This window comes from Podarcis pityusensis, assembly GCF_964106645.2.
Source record: "Podarcis pityusensis genome assembly, chromosome: 6".
In the NCBI taxonomy this organism is placed as follows: domain Eukaryota; kingdom Metazoa; phylum Chordata; class Lepidosauria; order Squamata; family Lacertidae; genus Podarcis; species Podarcis pityusensis.
Window position 1 is genome coordinate 41890829 of NC_138030.1, and position 25041 is coordinate 41915869.

At 45.5% G+C, this 25041-nt stretch overlaps 1 protein-coding gene across 11 annotated transcripts in view; it reads left to right on the forward strand.

Moving 5' to 3' along the window:
- The first annotated feature begins 2632 nt into the window (after window positions 1-2632).
- The window catches only part of PLEKHA6 (pleckstrin homology domain containing A6), a 216325-nt gene continuing 193916 nt past the window's right edge, over window positions 2633-25041 (forward strand). For 6 of the 11 annotated variants that reach the window (XM_081009988.1, XM_081009991.1, XM_081009993.1 and 3 more), the window contains exons 1-3: window positions 2635-3190; window positions 4918-4994; window positions 7822-7879. In XM_081009988.1, coding sequence (XP_080866114.1) covers window positions 3105-3190; window positions 4918-4994; window positions 7822-7879 — 221 coding nt within the window. In that variant the 5' untranslated portion in view covers window positions 2635-3104. Of the gene's footprint in view, window positions 3191-4917; window positions 4995-7821; window positions 7880-13660; window positions 13687-14530; window positions 14686-25041 lie in introns of those variants that run through there. The other 5 variants (XM_081009980.1, XM_081009994.1, XM_081009987.1 and 2 more) reach the window with 5 other exon arrangements.

Here is a 25041-nt window from a genome sequence, read left to right on the forward strand (position 1 = left end):
GGTACAAGCTAAGCCTTGTTAATGCACTAAATACCTGTGGGCACCTGGGGTAGTTCCTATGGAGCTTGCCATAGGACTTAGTCACGTCCATGATACTACGTCAGTAACATTGTATGTAGACAGATGTTGGCAGGACTAGTTTATAGTTTGGGTTATACGTCATCATGACTCATCAGCTTTCTTTATTATCCTCGATAATACCGTTTTGAATGTGGGAATTTGTAAACCATCAGTTAATGGACTCATGCAAAAGAGTGGTGTCCAAGATTTGGTACCCAAGTGGTGTCTTTATTTCCACTGGGAAATGGGGCAACTGAGGTTTGATATGTATTCCTGGCCAGAAGCATCCAATATGATGGGGTGTTGCTGCTGGTGTGTTAACTGCTCCTTAGCTGGATCTTGCAGGGGCAGGGCAGTGGTGAGGTCACAGTTGTAGAGGTACACTGGTAGAGACACTCCAGTGCTTCTGCCGGTGTGCCCACACATCGCCCACCCTGCCACCCCATCCCAATAAACAGCAGCAATGTTTTGTTTTTTTATTGGGTTTTATAAACAAGGATAATGTTATACAAATAAGCATACCAAGTTTTCTCGTGTCATTTGTATATCACAAAAATAGCATAATAAATGTGGAAAATATCTACAACATATGTTTCATTATTAGTGGTCAATGTATAAGTTCTTGGTTTATGAATTGGAAGAAGAAGAAGAAGAAGAAGAAGAAGAAGAAGAAGAAGAGAGGAGGAGTGGGATGGAGGTGGTTATGCTTCTATTAGTCTACTTAGTGTGTGCGAGGGGTTGTGTCAGTGTTACTTGTATGGGTTCTCTCACTATTCACTAGATGTATTTCCTTGGTGGGGAGATAGGTTGGGTGTGGCTTAGGGTGTGGTTCAGGGGTAGGCAACCTAAGGCCCGTGGGCCGGATGCAGCCCAATTACCTTCTCAATCCAGCCTGTGGACGGTCTGGGAATCAGCGTGTTTTCACATGAGTAGAATGCGTCCTTTTATTTAAAATGCATCTCTGGGTTATTTGTGGGGCATCGGAATTTGTTCACCCCCCAAAATATAGTCCGGCCCATCACATGATCTGAAGGACGGTGGACCGGCCCATGGCTGAAAAAGGTTGCTGACCCCTGGTGTGGTTGCTTGTCTTTGTTTGGCTGTAGTGAGAATTGTTTCTGTGTGTGAGCTGGGTGTGAGTATGTATTTTTGAATCAGCTTAGCCAGATTGATTTGTATGCTGTCGGGGGATTTAACAGCAGCAATGTTGATGTCGGGAGGATGGGTCTTAAGCCATGCTCCCTCCCCAACTCTAAGTACTACTGCTCATGGCCATTGGGCATAAGCATCTAGAGCGGGGTAGTCAACCTTTTTATACCTTCTGCCCACTAATGCATCTTCCTTGATGGTAAAATTTCCTTACCGCCCACCTGTGCTCAATGGAAGGAGGATTCAGCTTGTGCCATAGAACCCCCTACCGCCCACCTAGAATCCTGAAATGCCCACAAGTGGGCCTTAGGGACCAGGTTAACAACTCCTGAGCTAGAGTAACTCATTTATTCTTCTAGAAGCCTGCAACAGCAGCAGTACAGGCAGAAATTGAACTATTGATGTTCTTACCCCATTGCTACACCTCCATACTGGAAAAAATGCCCCTTGCTAGTCTGCTCTGTCTGTTGCGCAGCTATTAAATGGAAAGAAACCATGTCGCGCGGGGGGGGGGGAGTGTTCTTTTCTGAATTCTGGTAACTCTGGTAAAACATGCTTTAAAAATGTTTAAAGTTCTGTGGTAATCTGTAATGGTACTTAATTGCAAACGTAATTTAGCACACATTTCTAAATGCATTTTTTAAATGACGTGTTCAGGTGAGCTGAGGGTGCTTCCACACTGTTACCAGTGTGCTAAACCTCCCTGCAAATGTTGTGCAAACAGCAATGAAGGGGTTGTGTTGGGTGCCACCAGTCTGGAAGCACATACCATATATTTAAAGCATGTTTCAAGCACATGGCTTTCCCCTAAAGAATCCTGGAAACTATGGTTTGCGAAGAGTGCTGGAAATTATACCTCTGTGAGGAGTAGACTACAGTTTCCAATATTCCTTGGGGGAAGGCCACATGCTTTAAATGGATGGTGTGAATTTGACCTTAACCACATGGCTGTCTGTTGAAAGAGCTATAATCTTACAATTAAGCATCATTTTGAAACAAAAACAAACACCACCATGCTGTGTGTTTACTGGACATCTTCCCCCACACCCAGCAGCTGGGCCATATTCCAGTAGCTCTGGGCAAACTGGTTTGTGCCAGTCTAAGCAGGGGAGCAGACGCCTGTGATCTGTGATGATGCTTCAGCAAAGCAGCCTGGCCACTTGGTTATGCCTTGCTCCACTAGTGGCCAGGTTTCTTCTTCTCCTGGATTAAGTGTACTAGTGAGGCTGTCATTCTCCCTTCCCGGTTGTGGTAAGAGAGCTTGGAACACATGCCCCTGGTGATAAGCAGGCACTTATGACCTCTTCCTCCTCCCTCCCTCCCTCCATGGAGGGGAAGTTCTCAAACCCCACCTTTCCTGGTGAATAAGCTCTAATTGATGACTACAGTGAGACAGAAGATGCCTCCCGCTTTTGAAGGCGAGAACCACAGACACTGGGCTCAGTTTGCAGAACTCCCTCACTCCTCACCCAGAGTTAATTTGTGGTAATTAGATTGAGTAGGCAGTGGAGGAAAGAAACTGCCTTCTCAAACAGTCAGGCAGTTTTAGCATGTCTGCCCTTGCTGCTGCTGCTGCTGGAGAGGACCCTGTGGTGCTCCAGGTTTTTGGTGGAAGATCAACAAGCGGACCTTGGAAGGGTTAACCAGCCAGCTGTGTTTTTCCTCCCTCCTGGGCTATTTGCAGCAAAAACAAGAGTTTCTGTGGAAGGGCTGGGCAGCCTGCATCCTGGTGGGACTGGCTCAGGTGGGCTGGGTATCTGTGCTCTCTTGACTAGACACCCCCAGCCACTGTCCCTTCCTGCTGAAAGCAGGGGTGCAGGGGTAAGGAGGGGAGCAATTTTGGCTCTTTTTCTTCCCTGTTCTTGGTGGATTTTGCAGTGAGTGGAAAGGGCTTTATGGCCACCGAGGACATTGACTGGCTCGACCTGCCTGGCAGGTGGACTTATGGAGTTTGCAGAGACGGGAGAATCTTCTTTATCAAGTACGTTCAGTTCTTGCTCTGTTGTTGTTTGTGGTTTTCCTGCAGCTGGATGGTTGGAGGAGTCCCCGTTTGTGCCAGGTCCAGGTGCATAGACTTCTGGGCCAACTCTTTGGTGGGAATGGCATGTGTGTTTGTGGAGAGACAATCCGAAAGAATGCTAACAGTTCGCACAAGAGAAGGACAGGATTGGGTTTTAAGTCACTGCACAGAGCAAGGGGTCATAGGCCACTTTGGCAAATGACACTTTATTTGTTTACTTTCATTTCATAAAACGTATACACCACTTGTTGGTAGAAATCCTCAAAAAGTTTGCAAAAAAGAAGGAACAATAAAATTATCAAAAAGAAACATGAATACTTGCAGCCTGATCCTCAGCACAATCACTTGGAAGCAAGTTCCATCAATTCTAAGCATGTGATTGTAAATGTCTTTTAGGATTACAACTGCATTTTGAATTTCTGCTTATATGATCTGACTACAAAACTTTCATTGGGGAGAACCTGCTGGCTCTTCCCTGTTTTGTGTACTGTATCACTGATGTTCACCAGCATTTCATAGTAAAATAAAATTTAAAAATGTCCTTAGCCTAGCTTGTGAAATGTTCCTTACCTGCTGCTGCAGGATTCTCAGACTGCTGTTTCTCGTCTCCCAGACGGCGTCCCATGAACTAAGCTTTGAACCAGGAAGTCCCCAGTTCAAATCTGGTTTCTGTCACAAGATCACTAGGTGGCGTTGGGCAAACAACTTTTTCTCCGTTTCTGCCCTGATGTCTGCAACACAGGGATGACAAAGCTGACCTACCTTGCAAGCTTGTTGTCAGGATTACAGTGGTACCTCGGGTTAAGTACTTAATTCATTCCGGAGGTCTATTCTTAACCTGAAACTGTTCTTAACCTGAAGCACCACTTTAGCTAATGGGGCCTCCCGCTGCCGCTGCGCCGCTGGAGCACGATTTCTGTTCTCATCCTGAAGCAAAGTTCTTAACCCGAGGTACTATTTTTGGGTTAGTGGAGTCTGTAACCTGAAGCGTCTTTAACCTGAAGCGTATGTAACCCGAGGTACCACTGTACTGAGAATACAGAATATGTAAAAAATTAAACATTATAAAGCTGTATCTAAATTAAATATTACTATTGCAAGTGGAAACTTCACCAAAATGTTGCAGTATGGAGTGGTCTGTTCGGTTCTTTTCCAGGATATTCCATTCTACCATCACACAATTTTTTCATCTTTTTTCCATTAGCCAAATCAGCATCCTGTGCCCACTAAGCATGCTCAACCCCCATTGCTCTCCCTGTGGTAGTTCCCTCTTGTGTGTAGATTATGCCATTTTTGCTATGTAAGGTTCCACACTTCCATAATGAATTCACTCTTTGTATATGGGATACCTTTTCCCTTGCCCTTCAGGCATTTCAAGGTGACTTGGGTGATGTTCTCCTCCTCCCTGCCACACAGCAGACTGCCAGTCTATGGCTTAACCTTTGGCAAACATGACAGAGTTTAAAGTCAGGGAGCCCACACGTGGCACATTTTATTGAGCTGTACAGCTGTATTTCTCCTTCTGGTGGCCACTGGAAAGTCAGCCTTAAGTCTACCCTACTATGAATGCTCTCCTGTATACCAAAGTGTAGCAATCTGGATTAATCTTGGCCCTTGGGTTGTGGATGTTTCTTGAATATGGTGATAATCCTTAAACTTTCTAAGTGTGATTGTTTTGCCCTTTGCAGTGATGAAACAAAATCTACTTGCTGGACACACCCAGGCAGTGGTTGTCCCGTCCAGAGTGGTCATTTTGCTTGGTCAGGTAAGGAGATGCTATTACTTCCAATACAATAGTTGTCGTCTTCTGTTGATAATTATCCTACCTTCTTCTCACTGACAGAACATCTCTTGGCCAACACTATTTGTGTTAGAATAGTATCTGATGTTTCTTTCCGAGAAGTGCTGGGAAATAGTGGGAATCCAAGGCGAAACCGATTAACATTGGTTCAATAAATGCCACTTGCTTATGCAGGGATAACACATGTGCTTTATTTTGTGTGTTTCAAACTGAGATTTATGATCTATACCTGGAGGTGCATCAGGACATAGGTACATAACACCCTCAAAAAAAAAAGATGTCCATTATTCAGGTGTAAATGACTCTACTTTGGGTGAGGTGAATCTGCAAGCAGCTGACGCAGGAGAAGAACTTTCTCTGTAGCGATGCCATGATTTTTCCAGTTTTAAAAGTTCTGTTGAGAAAGATTAACTTTGCTGTTTAGTGCTGAATGTATTGAGGAAAGACAGATAGTATGGTTAAAATGCACATTCCATCCACAAGTGTCTCCATGACCTTTGAAATACCCTTCAGTGACAAACGTTTTAAAAGTCTCATGCAATATCCAGAATCAGACAGACACAGATACTAGAGTGTACTGGGTTCAGCTTATGGGAGTGGAGTGCTGTAAGGTGAAGCTGGCTGCAAATAAAAATATTGCTTGCCTGTGCGTGGACTGAGAGGAGCATAGAAGCTGCTGGCATGGATGTAAAAAACGAATTGAGCTTTCCATCAGTTTTACAAGCCACATCAGAGAAAGGAAGATTCAAGCATTCCAGTATGGTTGGAGGAATCCAGTGGGGCTTGCCTGTTAACAGCCTGCACTTTGTAATGAATGACATTGTAAGAAGCCTTCCTATTTTTTTTATTGCCTGCTTCCTTTTCCTCCTCCATGCACCAATAGTGATGATATTATTATTAGTAGTAGCAGTAGTAAAATATAAAATCATTCTGGAATTCCCTGCAAGAAGCTCTGGCAGTGTTTGTGGTTCTTGCTCTCTCTCCCACTCCACCCCCATTTTATCTTCACAACAACCCTCTGAGGTAAAATAGGCTGAGGAACAGTGAATGACCCCAGATTGCCCAGCGAGCTTTATGGCCGAGTTGGGGTTTAAATCTGGGTCCCCCTTAGTCCTCATCAGATATCTGAACCACTGCACCACCCAGTCTCAAAAAATCCCTGATGTCTGCATGCAGAGAATTTATTTGCTGCTGAATTTATATACCGCCCTATATATCTCAGGGCAGCTTGCAGAACAAAACCAGAATGCAAAACCACAAAATATATAATCAAAATAAAAACAATCCAATACTCATTTGAGAAACCACAATTTATGGCACAATGTTATGTACACTTAGCGGATAGTGATATTACTTTTTTGTGTATCTAACAGCACTAATCCTCCACCAACAAAACTCGTCTAAACAGTACCCCGGCCGAAGGGTCTGTTTAGCAGCCTCAGCTTTTGCAGCTGGAGTCAGTCAGGTCCCCGCCCTCCCAGGCCAGGTGGGAAAAGGTCTTCCAGGACTCACAGCCAAGATGGTCTCAGAGCTTATTTGGCTGTAATTCCCATAAGCCCCAGCAAGAGATAATGGAAGTTATGGCCCACCAACACCTGGAGGGCTACAAGTTCCCTGCTCCTGGTTTCGAAGGGAGCAGAATATAAGAAGAGATACTCTGGTGTACCATTTTGAAAGTCAAAGGCCAGCGCGTGATTTGGGAGGAGATGGGTCGGTTTCAGGTGAAATTTCCTGAGATGCAACATTCCACACAGCTGAAAATCAGGTTTGTAATTGGGAAGCCGAAGAGTTGTCAGACAGGAAGGCCTCTTTCATCGAGGATCCCACTCCCTCCCTCCCCAGGGTTCACCTGTGGCTGTCCTTTCAAATATAAACTGTGAAAGTTGGGGGTGGGGGAAAAACATAGCCATACTACCCTATTCAAATTTTATTCTGCAGAAGACTCTCCTGAACTAAAACTCTGCCCTGAAAACAGGCAGCCTACATTTGAGTTTTGGGTCCAGTCAGGAACACCATTTCAAATTAATATGTGTTGAGGGTGGAGAAGAGCAATTTTTTTGAAATATTAACAAATTCTAGTACACTTGAGGTGAAACAGTAACAAAACACACACACACACACACACACACACACACAATCACACCCTCAACAACAGCTGATGCTGTTCTATGGTGATTCATTATATCCCACCCTATATAGATTTTTCCAAGGCACGGTTGTCATGTGTCTTATTTTTACCAAGGGCAAGCCTCTATTTGAAGGAGTCCTCTGTTGAAATATGGCAAACCTACCTGATCCAAATCAATTGGTTTTTGAAAAATTAAAATAATTCAGGTGATCCAACTCTGGATCTCTTGCAGAACATTTAGTTTGCCCCTCAGTGTGTAGAACTGCTATGCTGCTGGCCAGAGATCCAGTGGTACCTCAAGGTTAAGTACTTAATTCGTTCCGGAGGTCCGTTCTTAACCTGAAACTGTTCTTAACCTGAGGTACCACTTTAGCTAATGGGGCCTCCTGCTGCTGCCGTGCCGCCGGAGCACAATTTCTGTTCTCATCCTGAAGCAAAGTTCTTAACCCGAGGTACTATTTCTGGGTTAGTGGAGTCTGTAACCTGAAGCGTATGTAACCTGAAGCATATGTAACCCGAGGTACCACTGTATATAGGTCTTCCTCCTTCATAATGCCACCCCTATAGTGACTAACATGGGGGCCTCCCTGCCCCCCCGTCAAACCAAGAGTTCCCCACTTCTAATGAGTGACTGATGCCAGCTTTTGTCATTGTTTTTTTCAGAGATGCCCAAAGGCTGGGAGATGGACACCATGTCAAATGGAGCAATCTTTTTTATCAAGTAAGTTAGTTGCTAATTTTTAGGATAAGCCAAGATGATGGTCCTACTTCATCTAGTGCTGTTTGGTTTTTTAGGACTGATGGGGTTCATCTCCTCTATTTTCTTATTGCAAGGGGAGCCAAGATGGTGCCCTCCAGATGTTTTGGACTACAATTCCCATCAGTCCCAGCCACCATGACTATTGTCCAAGGAGGATGGGAGTGGTAGTACACAGTGGCTGGAGGACATCTCACTGTCTACCCCTGGCTTATTTGTTATAGGTAGGCTTGTTAACATATTTTTATTGTGGTTAACCACGTTGGGTGCTTTGTGTAGAAATACACTGTATGAATTAAGATAAATACATTTTAACATCTTGTCCGGCCTGCATTCTCCATGGCCTTCCCTTCTGGAACCTATTTTGGCTGCTACATTCCTCCCCGGAGCCAGCTGGCTTTATGTCAGGGAGTTCATGTATTCTTCTGCAGAGCTCATAAAAGACCTTGTTCAGTTTCCAGAGCAGTAGTATAAAATACATTTGTTTGCATTCCAGAGTAGTGTCTTCATGTTCTTGATCTCTCTACATGTGAAGTAATTTTCCACAAGGTGGTGCCAAAGCTCACAATTTATACAAAAAGAGTGGTTGGGTCATTGACTTTCTGTCACTTGTCTAGAGCGGAAGGTGTTCAGCGACCAACTTTTGCTACGGTGTTTATTGCGCAGAATCGGTATACTATGTGCTGCTCTTTTCTTGAGTATGTCTAAGATCTTTCTGTTTATGCCAGATTAAATGACTCAGGATACTTGGTTTATCCTTTATTGCACTTATATGCCACCTTTCCTTCAAAGAGCTCGAAGTGGCATGAATACATGGTTCCTTCCTGTTTTCATTAGCAGAACAACCCTGTGAGGTAAGATAGGCTGGGCAGTAGTGACTGGCTCAAGGTTCCCCCAGTGAGTTTCATTGCTGAGTGGAGATTTGAACCCTGGCCTTCCACCAGTCAATACTCAAACCACACTGAGTATCAGAGTACAGTGGTACCTTGGGTTACATACGCTTCAGGTTACAGACTCCGCTAACCCAGAAATAGTGCTTCAGGTTAAGAACTTTGCTTCAGGATAAGAACAGAAATTGTGCTCCGGCGGCGCAGCAGCAGCAGGAGGCCCCATTAGCTAAAGTGGTGCTTCAGGTTAAGAACAGTTTCAGGTTAAGAACGGACCTCCGGAACGAATTAAGTACTTAACCTGAGGTACCACTGTAAATTGATAGTGATTGTGAGTGCAAAACTAAGGAAGAGTCACTAACATGTACTATGTTGGTACTACTACTCTGGTAAACAGGTATGGAGGGCATGGGAGTTGTAGTTCAGCAACATATTGGCAGCCAAAGGTGCCCTATACCTGCTATCAGTGTCAACTTAGAAGCAAGTCCCATTGAGTTAAATGGGACTTGCTCCCAGGTAAATGCATATGTAGGATTGCAGCTCAGTCTGGATCCAAGCCCCTGATTTATCATAACCAAAGGTTCTTAAACACAGAATGAATTACTTGGATTTAGAACCTAACCCCATACTGGAACCTATTCAACAGCTCTAACCAATGTGAGCAAAAACTGTTATTTACCTTCACTTGATGTATATAGTAATGTTCCCTTCATTATTTGGTGAGATGATACACAAGGACAACTCAAAATTGTAAAGAAATATCTCTTTTCCTCTGTGTTCCTTCCCCACCCTCACAGGGGACAAACCAACACAGCTGCTAAAACTGTTCACACATATCTCTAAGCCAAACCATGGCTAAGTGCGAATACAGAATAAATAAATAAATAAAACAAAATAAAAATCATGGCTGCTTTGCTCCTTTCCTTGGTTCTGTTGCTGCCTGGAGCTAACCCATGGTTAGGCTTAGCAGCATTATGTCTGAACCCAGAATCATGGGTTGTCTTTTGCAGACAAACTTCAAGCAAATAACCAGGAGCAAACCTTGGCTACACAGCTCATGGTTTGTCAGAAGTGAAACAAACCATGACCCTTGGTTCAGATTTAGTTCTAAGCCAAACTGGGGTCTAGCTTTGGAAACTGCAGTGGCAGCAGGATCAGGGGATGAGCAAAGCACTGCTATGATTTTTACTGTGAGTAAAAACCAGGACAGGAAGCTACCTTGTCATTTGTCTCGGGCAGCAACAGATTTCTATATTTGTGCTGAGCAATAGCTTGATGTTATACATGAACTGGGCCACAGTTTGGATTGTTCTGCAGTAAAGAAGTTTGCACTGTCGTGATTTTTTAAGTGAAAAGCTTTGCTTCTCTTTTTTTAAAGACCCCTTTGGCAGCCTTGGGTAGCTTGCAAAACAAGGCCTGTTTCTCTCTCATCCTCCTCATCCTCCTCCTCCTCTCAAGCATGGTTGTCTGAAGCTTGCTTTGGCTGTGTTTAAGAGCCAAGTGGGCAGGGAGGGAGTTAATTCCTGGCTGCATCCTATCTGTCGTGTGGGAGTGGCTTGGCAATATGGGGCGCAATGGAGCAAAGCCTCCAGTGAAAGCCAATCCACTCCCATCATCCCCTAAAGCTTTGAGGGGATTAGAGGCTCAAGAGTGGTTATTTTTCCTTCCTGTGACCCCTCCCAACCCTGTACCATCTGTGGCGCCAGCTCTGCCCATTCAGAAAGAGCAGCTAGATGCCAGCCACAGACAGATACCCCATTCTGAAGGATCTCTCTCTATAACTGAACCTGCAGCTCTTCTCATAGCCCCTCCAGACATCTTTGGACATTCCTCATGATTTGTGCTCATAATGGTATCAGGGCAGTTATACACAGGCCTGTTGTCAACGCTGTTTATGCCTGCAAAGGCTTCAGGGCAGACATACTCCATTTGTACTTGGTGCATGTTCTATAACGTCCTGCTCAAATCCTTTAAACTTTTTATATTGCAAATGTTCAGGATTAATTTTTGTCCTGCATTTCTTGCAGTGTAATGAAAGGGTGTCCCTCTGGGTGGCAATAATGCAATAACATTGGGGAATGCTGCCAAAACAACTAACAATGTGGCATGATGTGTGGATGGTCCACCACTAATGTATCAATGACATGTTGCAGAATACATCCGCCAAACAAAAAAACCCCCAAAACCATTAAGGAAAAGGCCCTTAATGTTTCTGTAATACCTATTGGAAAACATGCACTTGGTGGTCTGAGACCAAATTTACCCACAGAGGAGCTGCATATCAAGGCTGGACAGCCAGCCTTGCAATATTAGGCAGAGTCAGTGCTTTTCTTCTAGAAAAAGAGTGCTGGTACTGTGTACCCTTGAGTACCCCCAGAAAAAAGGACTGGGCAGAGTAAGGTGGTTGCCTCAGGCAGCAGATGCTGGGGGTGGAGTGGGGTGGGCAGCATCCATAAAGTGTTCCAGGACATACCTCGGTGTGCCTACAACCTGCCCTGTGTTTATTTGACCAGCCTGCTGCCTTCCAATACAGCACAGAATGCTGTCCCTCCACTGCTGTGGAAAAACCCAGTTGTCTTCTGTACGTGCATGTTTGGAGGGACAGGGCAGGGCACTATCTTGTCATTTGTCTTAGGCAGCAAAGTGTGTGTGTCTATAGCTATAGCTATAGATACAGATATACGGTATATAAATAAAAATAAACAACAGCTTTTCTTTACACCCTCTAAGAGGCTTAACTGTTTTCCAGCCCTTGACATGTGAACTCTGGTCTCCAAGGCCACTGTGACATACTTGATGCGTGAGTGTTTATGTGGGACGTAAAGCACAGGAAAATGGTTTTTTTTATTATTATTAATGAAATTGAGATGCTAGCTAGTCAGTAATAGGGCTCACCATTCCAAAAGGTGGGCCCTATACACATTGTACAGAACACCCAAGCCCTGGCTTTTCCTGCTTAAAGGTACTGTCCAGTGAGGGGGCCAGGCTCAAATTTCACCAAAATATCTCCTGAAGCGGCAACTGAATGTTCGGTTTCGCATTCACATTACAAATGGATGTCTGGTGCAAGCCTAAGCAGATCTAATCAGGTCAGCTGAATCCAATGGGGCTTACTTCCAGATAAGTGGCGAATAGGATTGCAACCTTAAATCCTGCATGCTGGAAGAGTCCCTGGTCTTCCGTTACCAAAATATAAAGTTGTGCGGAAAACACAAAATCTTGTTAAATTCACATAGTTACCTAAACCCCTTGCTATAACGAAGCAGTTAGGAGTCCCAAATATTGGCACAGTATCCTATTGTGCAACCTTCTCTCTGAGGAGTGCCAGCGTGGGGTGAGGGTTGCCAGAGAACTGTGAGAGTTAAACTAGACTTGACATGGGAGACCCGTGAACAAGATTTCTCATGGTCTTCTTTTTAACAGCTGGGGTGAGTGTGTTCATAGCTGATTTGGACCAGACTATGCTGTGGTTGGAGCTGGTGGCTTTTAATCACTCCTGCATGCTATATTTCCTATTAAAGTATTCCCCAGTGTTTGGGGACGTGGGTGGTGCTGTGGGTTAAACCACAGAGCCTAGGACTTGCCGATCAGAAGGCGGTTCGAATCCCCACAACAGGGTGAGCTCCCATTGCTCGGTCCCTGCTCCTGCCAACTTAGCAGTTCGAAAGCACGTCAAAGTGCAAGTAGATAAATAGGTACCACTCCGACGGGAAGGTAAACGGCGTTTCTGTGCGCTGCTCTGGTTTGCCAGAAACGGCTTAGTCATGCTGGCCACATGACCCGGAAGCTGTACGCCGGCTCCCTCGGCCAATAAAGCGAGATGAGCACCACAACCCCAGAGTCGGTCACGACTGGACCTAATGGCCCTTTACCTTACAGTGTTTGTTATTGGCTGGGGTGGGGGAGATGGCCCTTAATGCAATCTGCAAGCCCTACTCTTGATCTGAATTTTAGCCATATAATGCCGCCACCCTTTGTAGACTTGTAATGAAAGTAGCTAAAAGAAGAGGCACAAAAGGTAAGGGAGGTGGGACCCTTCTGGGCACCCTCTTCTCCAACTGCGATTTGCCCCATGGGTGTACAATTCACAGGTACCATGTGCCACACAAACCCTCACAGCTGCTGTTAATCGTGGTGCCCTTGGGGGATTTGAGACTCAGGAAGTTAATGGTTTAATACACTGTGTATATATACCTACCTGAGAGAGTAAGTCCCATTGAATAGAGCAGGAGTTACTTCTGAGTAACCAGGCAGAAGCCTGTGCTGCGAAGTGCCCTCAATGCCCCTTGTTCATCACAGCCCATTTCCGGAGCTGGGAGCAGGTTTCTCTCGGTAATACAGCACTGTCTGTTCTCCTATTATCTTTTCCTGGGATCAGGGGTTAGTTTCTCTGGACTGTATACCTTGATTGCAACTTGGGGATTGAGCATGCAACTCTTAGCTGCCTCATTCATTCAGTGTGTGCGCGAGCATATCGGTGAAAGGGGACTGTATGGTGCTACAGCCCTTTGCGGAAAATCTTCAGGGACAGTTGTGAAGGAAAGCTACAGGAGGGCAATTCCTTTACGAAGGCTACCCCCACAAACTGGGTTTCTGCCCCTCCTGTATGGAGCGTATTGAAAAGATGGCTGAACCCGCTTCCCTCCCTAAACGACGCAGCAGCATCTGCCCGGAAGAGCCGGCTACCGTGATCTGCTCCTTGGAGGAGCCTTTGCCGGGCCCCGTGAATCCAGTTCTGCGTCTCTGTCTCCCTGCCATGGCTGGACACTGACTTGAAGGGACGAAAGAAGCAGCAAGACCCCCAGATATGGAGGAGGAGAGAGGGAAGTGAAGTTGTGCAGCGGAGCAGCCATGCCTTAGTTTCTGAGAGTGAATGAAAAGAGGGTGAGCATCTGTGGTGCGTGTGAAGACAGAAGCAGAAAGACTGTGGCTGTGTATGCAGTATAATTTAAAGCAACCCCCCCCCCCCAACCCTGGGCACTGTAGCCTCACAGAGCTGCAGTTCCCAGCACCCTTCACAAACTACAGTTCCCAGTATTCTATTTTTGGGGTGTATGTGCGCGCGCTTTAAATGTATGGCGTGTGCCCAGCGACCGCAGCTGCATTGCTACAGTGATCTCCCTCGGTGGTCCGTGGTTCGAGTCCCTCGTTTTGGTGGGGTGGGATTGGGAAGCAGTGGGGAGGAGGGGAGAAAAAGACCACGGAGTCCGCATTTGCTTGCTATTGATAACCTCACATTTCCAAAAGATGTCTGGACTTTTGGGTGCGCAAAGGGGTCCTCCGCATCGCCCAAGCCCCAGGGCTCCAACAATGCGCCAGTCCCCCGCCCCAGAGCCCCCCCCCAGACCCAGCTCTCTGTGTGTGTGTGTGTGTGTGTGCGCGCGCGCGCACGATCGGGGGTGGGTAGGTGGGGGTCGCGTGCGCCCCGCTGACGCAGCACCTTTCCCTCCCCGGCTAGGGAAGGGTTAACCCCCCCACTCGGGTACTATTTACTCCTTGCGCTAAATGACAGCTCGGGCGTCACGTGACGTTTAAATCCCCCCGGAGAGCGCATGGAGCATGCCCAGCTCGGGCTCCTGGGGAAGGATGCCGGATTCGGCGGCAGCAGCAGCAGCATCTCCTTCTCGCTCTTCCCCCTTCTGCTCGCTCTTGGCGAGCCCTGGTGATGAATGGTGGTCGCGGGGAGAGAGATGGTGAGGAGCGGCTAGCGGGAGAGGAGGACGAGTGAGGGATCCATCCGAACGAAGGCTTCTGCTCCAGCCGGGCAGGAGGAGAAAGGAGGAGGAGACGAGGGTCCTGGCTCGGAGCGAGCAGCAGCAGCAGGTCATCGCCATGGCTTGGAATCTGCCCACCCGGAGGCGAGCCGCCCGGAGCCATTGCACGGTGAGTGTCTCTCCCTTGTTCCGCCTCTCCGGCTCCTCCGAGAGCGACAGCCTGCTTGCGCCGCGCGCCCAGGCAGCCGGGCAGCCTTGGACAGGTGCGGCACGCAGCTCCGGGGCTTCATGGAGGATGCTGGCGAGAGCTAGGGCAATGACAAAGAACCTCCAGCTTCAGGCTCCTTGCAGGAGGGGGGAAAGTGGGGGGTGGGTGGGTGGGGGGGATGAAAGAGAGGCAGCAGCTCTGGGTAGCTTGCCTTGCAACCCCTCTCCTGACACCGCCTCCCTTTCTGCCTCGGATGGACATCCTGCTGTGGCGTGCCGGGAATGCTACTGAGCCTGCCTGGGCTGGCAGAGCCTGAGCTGAACGTGCCAGGGTGCGTGTGTTGCTGCTGGGCATGCAGTCTGCCTGCTAAAGGGCTTGTGTGCCTGTGCTGAGCAGCTCTCATGGCCCAAGGGTGTATGGGCCTTTTTTTGTTTTTGGTGGGGGGTGTACTGAGAGGCAATGCTGTGCCTCCAGGTACTATGGCCACCCCCTCCCCTGCCCCAGAAGGCTTGTCTATCTCCCTCAATAGGTTTTGACATCCCATCAGTGTTGGGGATCCAACTCTGGGAAGCAAGTGGAGTGGGAGGAAAGGAGGGGGGGATCTCGGCAGCCAATGCCAGCAAAGGATGGCCATAAAGGATGCCCATTAGCTTGCTCCAAGATCAGGGTGGGCAAGCTGTCATTCCCTTTGCAAGGCTGTGCTGGAGAGAGGCATCTGTAACACACAAGAAGTGGGGAGAAATAAAGTAAAGGAAGAGACAAAAAAAGAAAAGAAAAGCATGCCTTAATATCCCTGGCAATTATTATTATTTATTAATTTTTTTAGTTGCTTCATCTTGCTCAGGGCACCCAAAGCGACTTCAAACCAGTCAACCAGACAAAAACTCCCAACATAGGAGAAAGAGGCTGGGGTACACTGCTAAAAGATGAAGGTTGCAACCCTGTGTACACTTACCTGGGAGTAATCCCCATCAAGCACTTCTCAGACACTGTGAGTGAGGCCTGCTTTGTGTAGCCAGTAACATTAAAAAAAACCCGGAGACAGTGTGTGTTTCATGATGTTTTCTGGATGGGCTACCAGGGCTTCGGGTTTGTCAGAGCAAGGAGGGAAACTGGTGTTTCCTCCTCTTAAGGGGCAGCGAATGCATGACATAACAGGGATGGAGAGCGCGCTCTGTTTTCTTGGCAGAACTAGGTCCCTTGAGTGGTGATGCATTAATGCTGCCTTCCATTTATCAATGGTGCTATATTCAAACGCTCAAGCGAGAGCCCACTTCCAGATTAAGGAGCTGCATCCAGCTGCTCTAAACTTGGCCTTGCATTTTTTGCTTTAAAATTGGTTACAGGCATCATCTTTCAGATGCTAGTAAGGGTCTCTGTGCAGTTTATCTCACTAGTGTGGACATGAATCCTGTGTGTGTCTGCTTTTTATAAATCTCTCTCTCTGATCCTTCCGAATGAGTTATGGGTAACGCAATGCCAGCACATATTTGGCTGTTGTCGCTGTCCACTTGTGGATGTGCTTTCATTGCACACCCATGCCTGGTCACAAGAGGACAGGCACAATTCCCACTTATGGCAATGTAACTGGAGCTGGGACAGGTCCAATGCATACAGGCACCTAATCTAATTTTGGTGTCTTAATTCACATCGGAAAGTGTGGCTCCTGACCCTTTGATTTTCCTCTGCCAAATAACTGCCACTGCCAGTAGAATCAACAAGATACTGCAGGAAATTGAGCTGCCTTGAAAATGGGCAGATCAATAGAAGCTCCTTGAGCTTCATCTGGTAATTATTTGATTTTGATGTAGGATTCCAGTTCTGTTCCTCTTCTTGACATGAGATCCTGGTGCCAAGCTTTGGGTTCATGGATAGAAGACACAAGTGGTTTCCTTTTTACCTCAAATTACACTATATAGGGTGAACATATCAATTTCTTTGCTTGCTCACTGTGTTGGATCTAGTCTTTGACTTGGAGACATGCTTTGCTCAGATTGTAGCCTAGACATGCTACAATCAATGGAGTTTGAGGCTTAAATCCTACCCTTTGGGCTGTCTACTCCCTTTTCTTCCTTGTATCACCAACAGAAACCAATTTGATCCCTTGCTTTTAGCATCATCATCATCATCATCATCATCATCATCATCAAACAGCTCCAATTCATATCTTCTATTATTAGAGATCCTTAGCAAGCTGACACAGCCTACTACACAAACCAGTTGAGCACTGATAAGCTGATTTAGTTCCATTATGCATTTTAACACCCCAGTCCTAAAACTGTTACTTGGTATCAGTAATACTGGTGCGACTTGTAATATATTTAGTCAGGATGAGGGTATAAATGCATGCATATTCAAGTAACTGCTTTGTGGATCACAGCTCCAACAGGCCAATGAATGCATCTATGTTAATACAGCATGCAGGAAGTCAGCTCCAGCCTATGATACAGTAAATTCTTTTTATTATGCAGCTGTTAAAGCCCAGTAAACATGTTCAGATTCTTCAGATGTTATCTGTCTAACATGCATAATCAGGTCAATTAAATCCTGATGTTTTGGGGTGTTATGGTGTCTGAATGAATTTTAATGCTGTGGAAAGAAGCTGAGTTGATAGCCCTGGGTAGGAGAACAATGTTGTTGTTTTTTATCTCTCTGCCAGGTATATCACACACTAGCTTTTCATGCACTGTGCTTGAAAACAGGCACTTCTATGATTGCCTAAAGCAGTGGTTTTCAACCAGTGTGCTGTGGTACCCTGGGGTGCCTTGAATGATGGTCAGGGGTGCTGCAGGTAACACTGGCCTCTGTCTCTCTTTCCTTCCCTCCCTCCTCTAATGCTTTCTTGAGTCTCTGCCTCCCAAAGGCTTCCACAGTTGTTCGTTGCAGCAGCCCTGCTGCCACCACTGCTGCCTCCCATGGTAAAGTGTTGGCTTCACATTCACCTTTGGCCAGTCTCTGTTGGGCCACTAAGGCTGGGGGAATCCTCTGCCCAGGCCTCTGTGGGGCGCTGTGAGGAGGCACCTCTCTTTGGGGTGAGGGGGGTAGCTGCTCAGAGGACTCTCAAGGACTGGAGAAGCGGAGGCTGAGGGAACACTCCACAAAGGAGGGTGTTTGAAAAAGGGTGAGAGGCTGCCAGCTCTGCAGGCAAGAGGTGACAAAACTGGGCCCCTGAAAGGGGTGCCACAGAAAGAATGTAGTTGGTCAAGGGAACCGTGGACTCAAAAAGATTGAAAACTTCTGGCCTAGAGGCTATATTTTACTCACCATAGGCAATCAGGCAAGGGACCTTGGATAAATTGGAAGACAGTAGTTCCTTCCCACCTCACCCCATTAGCAGAGTATGATGTGCCACAACTGGTTAATATACTGGTATGTGGGCAGAGAAGCTCTTAACACTTTTTTTGGTGTAAGCTAGTTTTTGTAATTTTTTGCAGACTTATTTGGAACTGCTGTGTGTGCAGCCACTGCAAAAAATCAGGTTTGAGAAGCACTCTTTTAATATGTTTGTGAGCATTTTCCTTCTTCCCCATCCAGTTTATCTATTTTCAGAAAGTGAAAGCATCTTATCATTAGCCCCATCATCTGAATTTTTTGGGGGCAGCTGAATGACCACACTGTCCTTTTGTACTCTGTGGAGTCTTGTAGGGCTGATCCACCCATATAAGTATATTCTCATAAGTCAGTGTTTTGGGGGGTGCAGCTTATGGGCATTGACTAAACTTGGGAACTGTTGGCCTCCAGTTGAGAGCATATCTTTTTGAATTGTTATTAGGGAGAATTCTTTTCTGTTTTTTTTTAAGTTATGCACTTTTCAAATGATTTTTAATACACCTTACTTTAAAAAAAAAATCAATGAAATGCAACATAAAAACAAATTAAACAGCCGCATTAAAAGCAGCAAAAAACAACCCCCCAATAAAAGTAGTAGACATGGTCATCAGACGCCTTCTGGAATAAAGATGTCTTCAAACACCATCTGAAAAGGGAAAGAAAGTAACCTGATGGACTTTCCCAGGGAGCATATTCTATACCTGTGGTATACCACTTAGGAAGCTCTCTCCCTGATTCCAGTCAATCAGATATAACTCACAATTGGACAAAAAACTAATGCAGATTTTAAGGCTCAGAGTGGCAGAATGGCATAGTCTGCAATTCTTAGGATACAGGATTTTTGGTCGTTACAAGCTGCTTCAGTGTGGCCAGGAGAGAAAATTGGAGTTCTCTGGTATCTGAAGAAAGGGATGCTTATCTTTTTGACAAACAGGATTTCTTTGCGCCAAGGAGGCATCTTCTTTTTGATGTTTCTGAGAATTCCAGACGACCCATTTGTTGAGCTGATAGGGCAATTAGACACTGTTGCCTATTTAATGAATATTCATTCTGATTTGTGTGTGGGGATGCTAGAAGGTCTGCCACAGCAAGTGTTATCCCACACTTCCCAGTACATTTTCTCACCTCAGAGGTGGTTTTTAGGGCGGCGTGTGACTGGTTCAGTTGCAGTGGGGGCCGCAACAGTTGCAGGGGGCCCCACAACAATGCTGTAGAAGGGAGCATGAATTTTAGTGTCGCACAGGGCACCACTGAAATTTGAGAGCCCAAACTCCACCACTGCACATCACTTTTCTTACTGGAAAAAGTCTGATCTTCAGGGGAAGCAGATTTATTGCACAGGAGCTCCAGATCAGCTTTAATTGTGCAACCTGAATTTGCCATTATGTGACTGAACCCTGTTCCAAAAGAGCAGCTGTCTGGAAGCACCCTTTGAAATGAGTGCAGAGAACTAGATTTAGGGGCTTTTCCAGATCACCTTATTTGCATTATAATGGGAATTTTCTTGTAGGATCCAGACATTCTTTCTCAAGGTAGTGTTTCTGTTGTAGGACTATTGTCTTTTTAAACATCAAAACTATTGTGTGTGTGTGTGTTTTTATCATCTGTCATCAGAAAGGGAAAAAATACATTTGCGCATTAGCTGACATTTCCCATCTTGTACAGTGGTACCTTGGTTCTCGAATGGCTTGGCTCCTGAATGAATCAGCTCCCGAGCGTCGCAAACCTGGAAGTGTTCTGGTTTGCGAACGTTTTTCGGAAGCCAAACATCAGATGCGGCTTCCGCTTGAGTGCAGGAAGCTCCTGCAGCCAATCAGAAGTTTTTGAATGGTTTTGGGAGTCAAACGGGCTCCCGGAACGGATTAAGTTCGAGAACCAAGGTACCACTGTACACTGATGATTTTCAGACTTTCCACCTTTCTGTTGAGGAAGCTGTGCAGGGCACCTGATGAATCCATTGCTTATGATAAAGGATTGTGCTGGGTTGAGTGATTGTTCAGGGCAGGCACTGGCCAGAATTCTTAGGCCTCAGTATTGCCCCACATGAACTGAGAATGTGCCATATACAATTGCTGACAATGTGTCTGCACATGCTGAAGGGAACAGTAATGGTGGACAATAGACTTTTGTCCACCATCACCAATCTACTTGTTGGAGAGCCTTGATAAGCTAGTTCCAAGGAACCCCAGAGTTCCTCAGAGCACATTTTGAAATCTGACTTAACTTTAGCATGTGTGTGTATGTGAGTGAAAACTTGTATGATCTCTGAAAATGACATCCATCCCTTGACCCAGAAAGCTTCAAGCCTGTTATTTATCTCTCAGAACTTTACTAGGCTTGGCATATTCTGTGCCAGATGGTGGTTATAATGACTGTATAATCCAGAGACCAGTGAAACAGTATGGCAGGTTCTGTCTCAAACGCTACAGGAAGGAGGACAGAAATAAGGCCACACTCTCCTTGAGGATTTGATTAAGTCTGTGGTGATACGTTCTGTTTGTAGGTTCATGGCCACATATGGATTTATGATGAAGGGACATGGACCCTACCACAAAACTGGATGCAGTGTGGAGGAAAGTTGTTCACAAAATGGCTGCCATGGGAATGTGGCCATTCACAAAATGGCTGTCACCTTTAAAGTAGCAGAAAAGGAGGCAATACAAGAAAATGGTGTAAATTTGGGAGACTTTAATTCAAAGTCTTTGGAACTAAGGGGTCAGTCTTGTGAAATCCAGCTTAAGAGAACTGCATGGCAGAATCCCAAATATCATTTTATCTGGGGGGGAAATGCAAGTGCCTAATAGGTCTTGAGCAAACATCCTTGTGGGTAGTTAGGGGAGGTCAGATTCATCGGGTGCATGCTTTTGGCTGGGAGAAAGGTTGTCATGCAGAGTTTGTTATTGTGCATGTTGGTCTGTGGCCTAGTATTAATGAACCCCCATTGGTTTTCTGTTCTAGCAGTTGGTTGAAATGGAGGCAGAATGAGCCCCATAGGAAGAGTAAGATGTTTTTCATACAGATGAGGGGGGTGGAATCTGAATTAATTACCTCCTGTTTCCCAAATAGGCTTAGAACTGTCAGAACTAATTTTCCCATCTGGGGCTTGCAATGCATGGCATCCTCGACAGGGGAGAATATTATCTTGTGGGGGAAGGGAGGTTACTAAAGAGGACGGAGGTATGTTTGCCCCCCTCCTCCCTCCCAGTTCCTTGTAATTCTGCAGCTATGATGGAAAGGCTTTCTTCTGCCTTGAGAAAAGTAAAATAAGGACAGAGCAAGCTGTGTGACAAATGGCTTTCAAGCTATTGCTGTCCCAGTAGCAGGCAGCCTGCCAAACTATTTAAGCCCAATAATAATATAGTTCAGCAAATCTGAAGCCACCTAGGAAAACAGCAGCATTCAGCTCGCTGACAAGCACACATGCTTAATGCTCCATGCTTAAGTTGAAGGAGAATCTCCCAGAAACATTTACAATATGGCGTCTACTGGACTCTACTTCTAACAAAGACTATCCAACAGAGGGCAGTGGTGAGTAACCTTAACTAAGCTCAGTTGCCATCCATTTAACAACTAGTTTTAGATTTCCCTTTGAATATTTTCTGGCATGTTATGATTATCAGTGAAAAAACATGGTGTTCTTTGTTTTGATCTGTTTTGAAAAAATGATAATTTCCCCTTTATTTTTTTTTCAACAGTTGATTCCAAACCCTGAAAGAGTTCAGACTGTGTTTTTGTGGGTGGGTGGAGAGATTGGACCACAAAATGACTGCCTTCAGAGTACATTATGTGATGTAAAAAACTCAACATTGTGTATTATTATTATTGCTTTATTAAGGTGTGCCAAAAAATACAGAGGCTAAATGATTAAAGTAACTGAGCCAATGATATTTCAAAAAGATTGTGGGTCTGAGTACTGCTTTGATGTGCATGGCACAAAATGGCTTCCTTCATTTCCCCTCAGTTGTGCGTAGATATTACTGATTCATTGGGCTAAGGAACAAAGAAGCAGGTGTGTCGTATTGTTCATGTAGTGTTATGTTGTTCATCGTGCCATTAAAAATGTATCTGATTATCATGTTTCTGGACCGTTCGTTATTCATGAAATAAGGGTATGTTTTTATTCAGATTAAGTAATAAAAACCTGCTGTGATATTTTTCTGTCCTTGGACTGTCTTTGGTTTTAGAGAATCCTGCATGTGGATTCAGTGCAGATGTTGGCTATCACCTGGACAGTTTGCCTATTTCTTGTTATGAAAATATATAAGCCAGAATTACTTTCAGGTTTTGGATCTTGGAACACTGAACTGTTCTGTGCAATTTTTGGTAAGTGTAAAACCCAAATTTGCTGCCAGACTGCTGCTAAGGTGTGTCCCTTGCTTTAAAGCAGCCTCATGGAACAGGCCATTAAAATAAATATAAGTTGGGCATTAAAAGAACTGGCTTGGCTGGTTTAAAAACAAGGAAACAAGCCCCTGGATGGTTTGGTCATTTCTGCTTATGATCTGGTATCAGCAGTTACCACTCATTTCCAGCTAAATACATAGCCTGTCAATGGCTGGCCAGTCTTTATAGACCACGGGCTTTGACCTGGTGTGGTCTCATGCATTTCACAAGCATTGGTCCCTGAAGCCTTCTGACCTTGCTGTAGATTCATTATGGCAGCCATGTTTGCTTTCTGAGTTCCCATGGTAACCAAATAGTAGGAGTAAGTGGTCTCGAAATGGCTTGGAAATGAAGAAGGGATAACAACGACCCTCAAACTGAAGAGGATAGATTCTGTGTTCTGAGGAGCAGTTTAAATCTGAACGCCTCACTTCACAGAGGTTGCAGGACATAGTCCCTGTATAGTAGCTGTAATGTGCAAGACAGTCTGCCATGGCGCAGATTGCAGCAGCCATTGCATGAAGACTATCTGCCATACCACCACGAAGCAGTCATCTTGGAGACAGAAGACACTATGTGAACTATCCACCTGATATAGGCAAGTGGAGCCATTCCAAGTTTGGCAGTGTTTTGTCAGGACGGGGGGAGTTAGATGAAGTATAATCGGAAGTCTGAACAGAAATATGTGCTTGAATTTGAATCAAATAATACTGAAAGGATGCAGGAGTTTTAAAATATGCGTTAATGTTTCAAAATGAATGTGCACAGGGCACCCTGCTGCTATGATTGCTCGTAACTGCTTTGCCCCGTAATAAAACAGATCACTCTTTGTTGATACAAAAATCCACATGAGTGGCTTTTGCATTGCAGTAGTTACCTTCTCCACTCAAATGTTTGGTGCTCAAGTGAATATACAGTACCAATGCTCCTTAAATGCTGCCAAGCACAGATGCTACAGCTGCCCTCTGTGTTTAGGGTTTGAGGTCATGCATCGATTTGTCCCTATCGATATGTAGCATTGCTGCTGTGCTGTAAGATGCCACTTCTGCTTTCCCCCAGGCTACATTAAATGTGACACACATTCCCCCCACCCTGGTGATCTATAGCAGACTGAAGAAATCTCTCTTTATTGTGGAGATAACCGAAAGCCTCTGTTGATCTATAGGGCTGGAATGGATTCATTTATACTGTACAGTCCAAACTCTACTACGACACAAGCAAAAAAGGAGGTGCATCATGGTGGTATTCCTAATGATAGCACAAGTCCTTTTAAGCTGCATTTGCTAAACATATTCCTTGATTTTGAAGGGATATTTCGGGTTGCCATACATCCAGATTTTCCTGGACATGTCTGGGAACAGCAGAATGACGTGTGGGCAGATTTTCACTAAATCGGTAGAATGTCTGGGAAAACCTGGTCGTATGGCAAGGAAGGGGGCTCAACAACTTTGTCCAGATTTTCACTTTTGGGAATATGGCAACCCTAGGATATTGCATAGGGTGGTGGAGTTTATAAAGTCCAGTTTTTGGTTACTCTGACTCCACCCCCCCACCTGTTCATCTCATATTTCACTTTTCAACACAGCAAAGGATAACTGCAGGCTTTTCTTTTGGATATGGTCAGTTGTAAGAAGACACACATACCATGCACCTTGCCAAGCTCCTTACTGCCTCCTGTTGGCTGCTTTCCATTTTGGAATCTGAAATACTGCTATTCTTCTTTCTCTAATCACTGACACAAGTTCAGGGTGAGGTTATGTAGCTGTCTGGCTGCAAGGGAGTGTGTGCAGGTTTTATCTCCAGACCTTGTTCATTCTTCAGCCCAGACCTGATGTCAGGCAGCAAATAATTCTGTGCAAACACCAGCCAGACATGTGCATTATGACTTAATCCTCCCTTGTGACCGGCATGGAGGCCTTAATCCTCGGGTGTTACTGAAAGCGTTGTGTGCGTGTGTGCATATGTGCTACAGAACAAAAAAAGAATGTATCTCACTTCTTTGGAAAGCACCTTTTAGATGTGTGGAATAATTAGAACAGCTCTCTCTCCCCCCTGCCCCGCTACAGTCCAAACGCCATGAACATAGAGCTGTTTTTTGCTGTCACTGATGGGAATGGAGCAGAATGAGGCTGACCACAGGAGTCCAATACCCAGTGGATTCGGTGGCTACTACATTTTGGAAAAGCTTTGTGTTTCCGCATGCTGTCTGGGCCGAAAAGTGCTCTGCATGCTGAGGATCTCTTCCAAAAGCCCAAACACTGTTGTGGTGGGGTTATAATGGTTAGAGTGTCAGACTAGGACCTTGGGAGACCAGGGTTCAAATTCCCACTCAGCCATGAAGTTCACTGGGTGGCTTTGACCCAGTCACTGCCTCTCAGCCTGACCTATCGCACAGGGTTGTTGTGGGGGGTTACATGAGGAAGGGGAGAAGAACCTTGTAGGCCACCTTGAACTTCTTGGAGAAAAAGATTGGATATAAATGCACCCATTTGTCAAATGCACCCATGGTGAAGAGTTCTACCCACCTGCTTTGGGAAGAGGCTGCATTTTCTCTTTTTTGGTCATGTGTACATAGACGTGGGCTTGCTGATCGGAAGGTCGGCA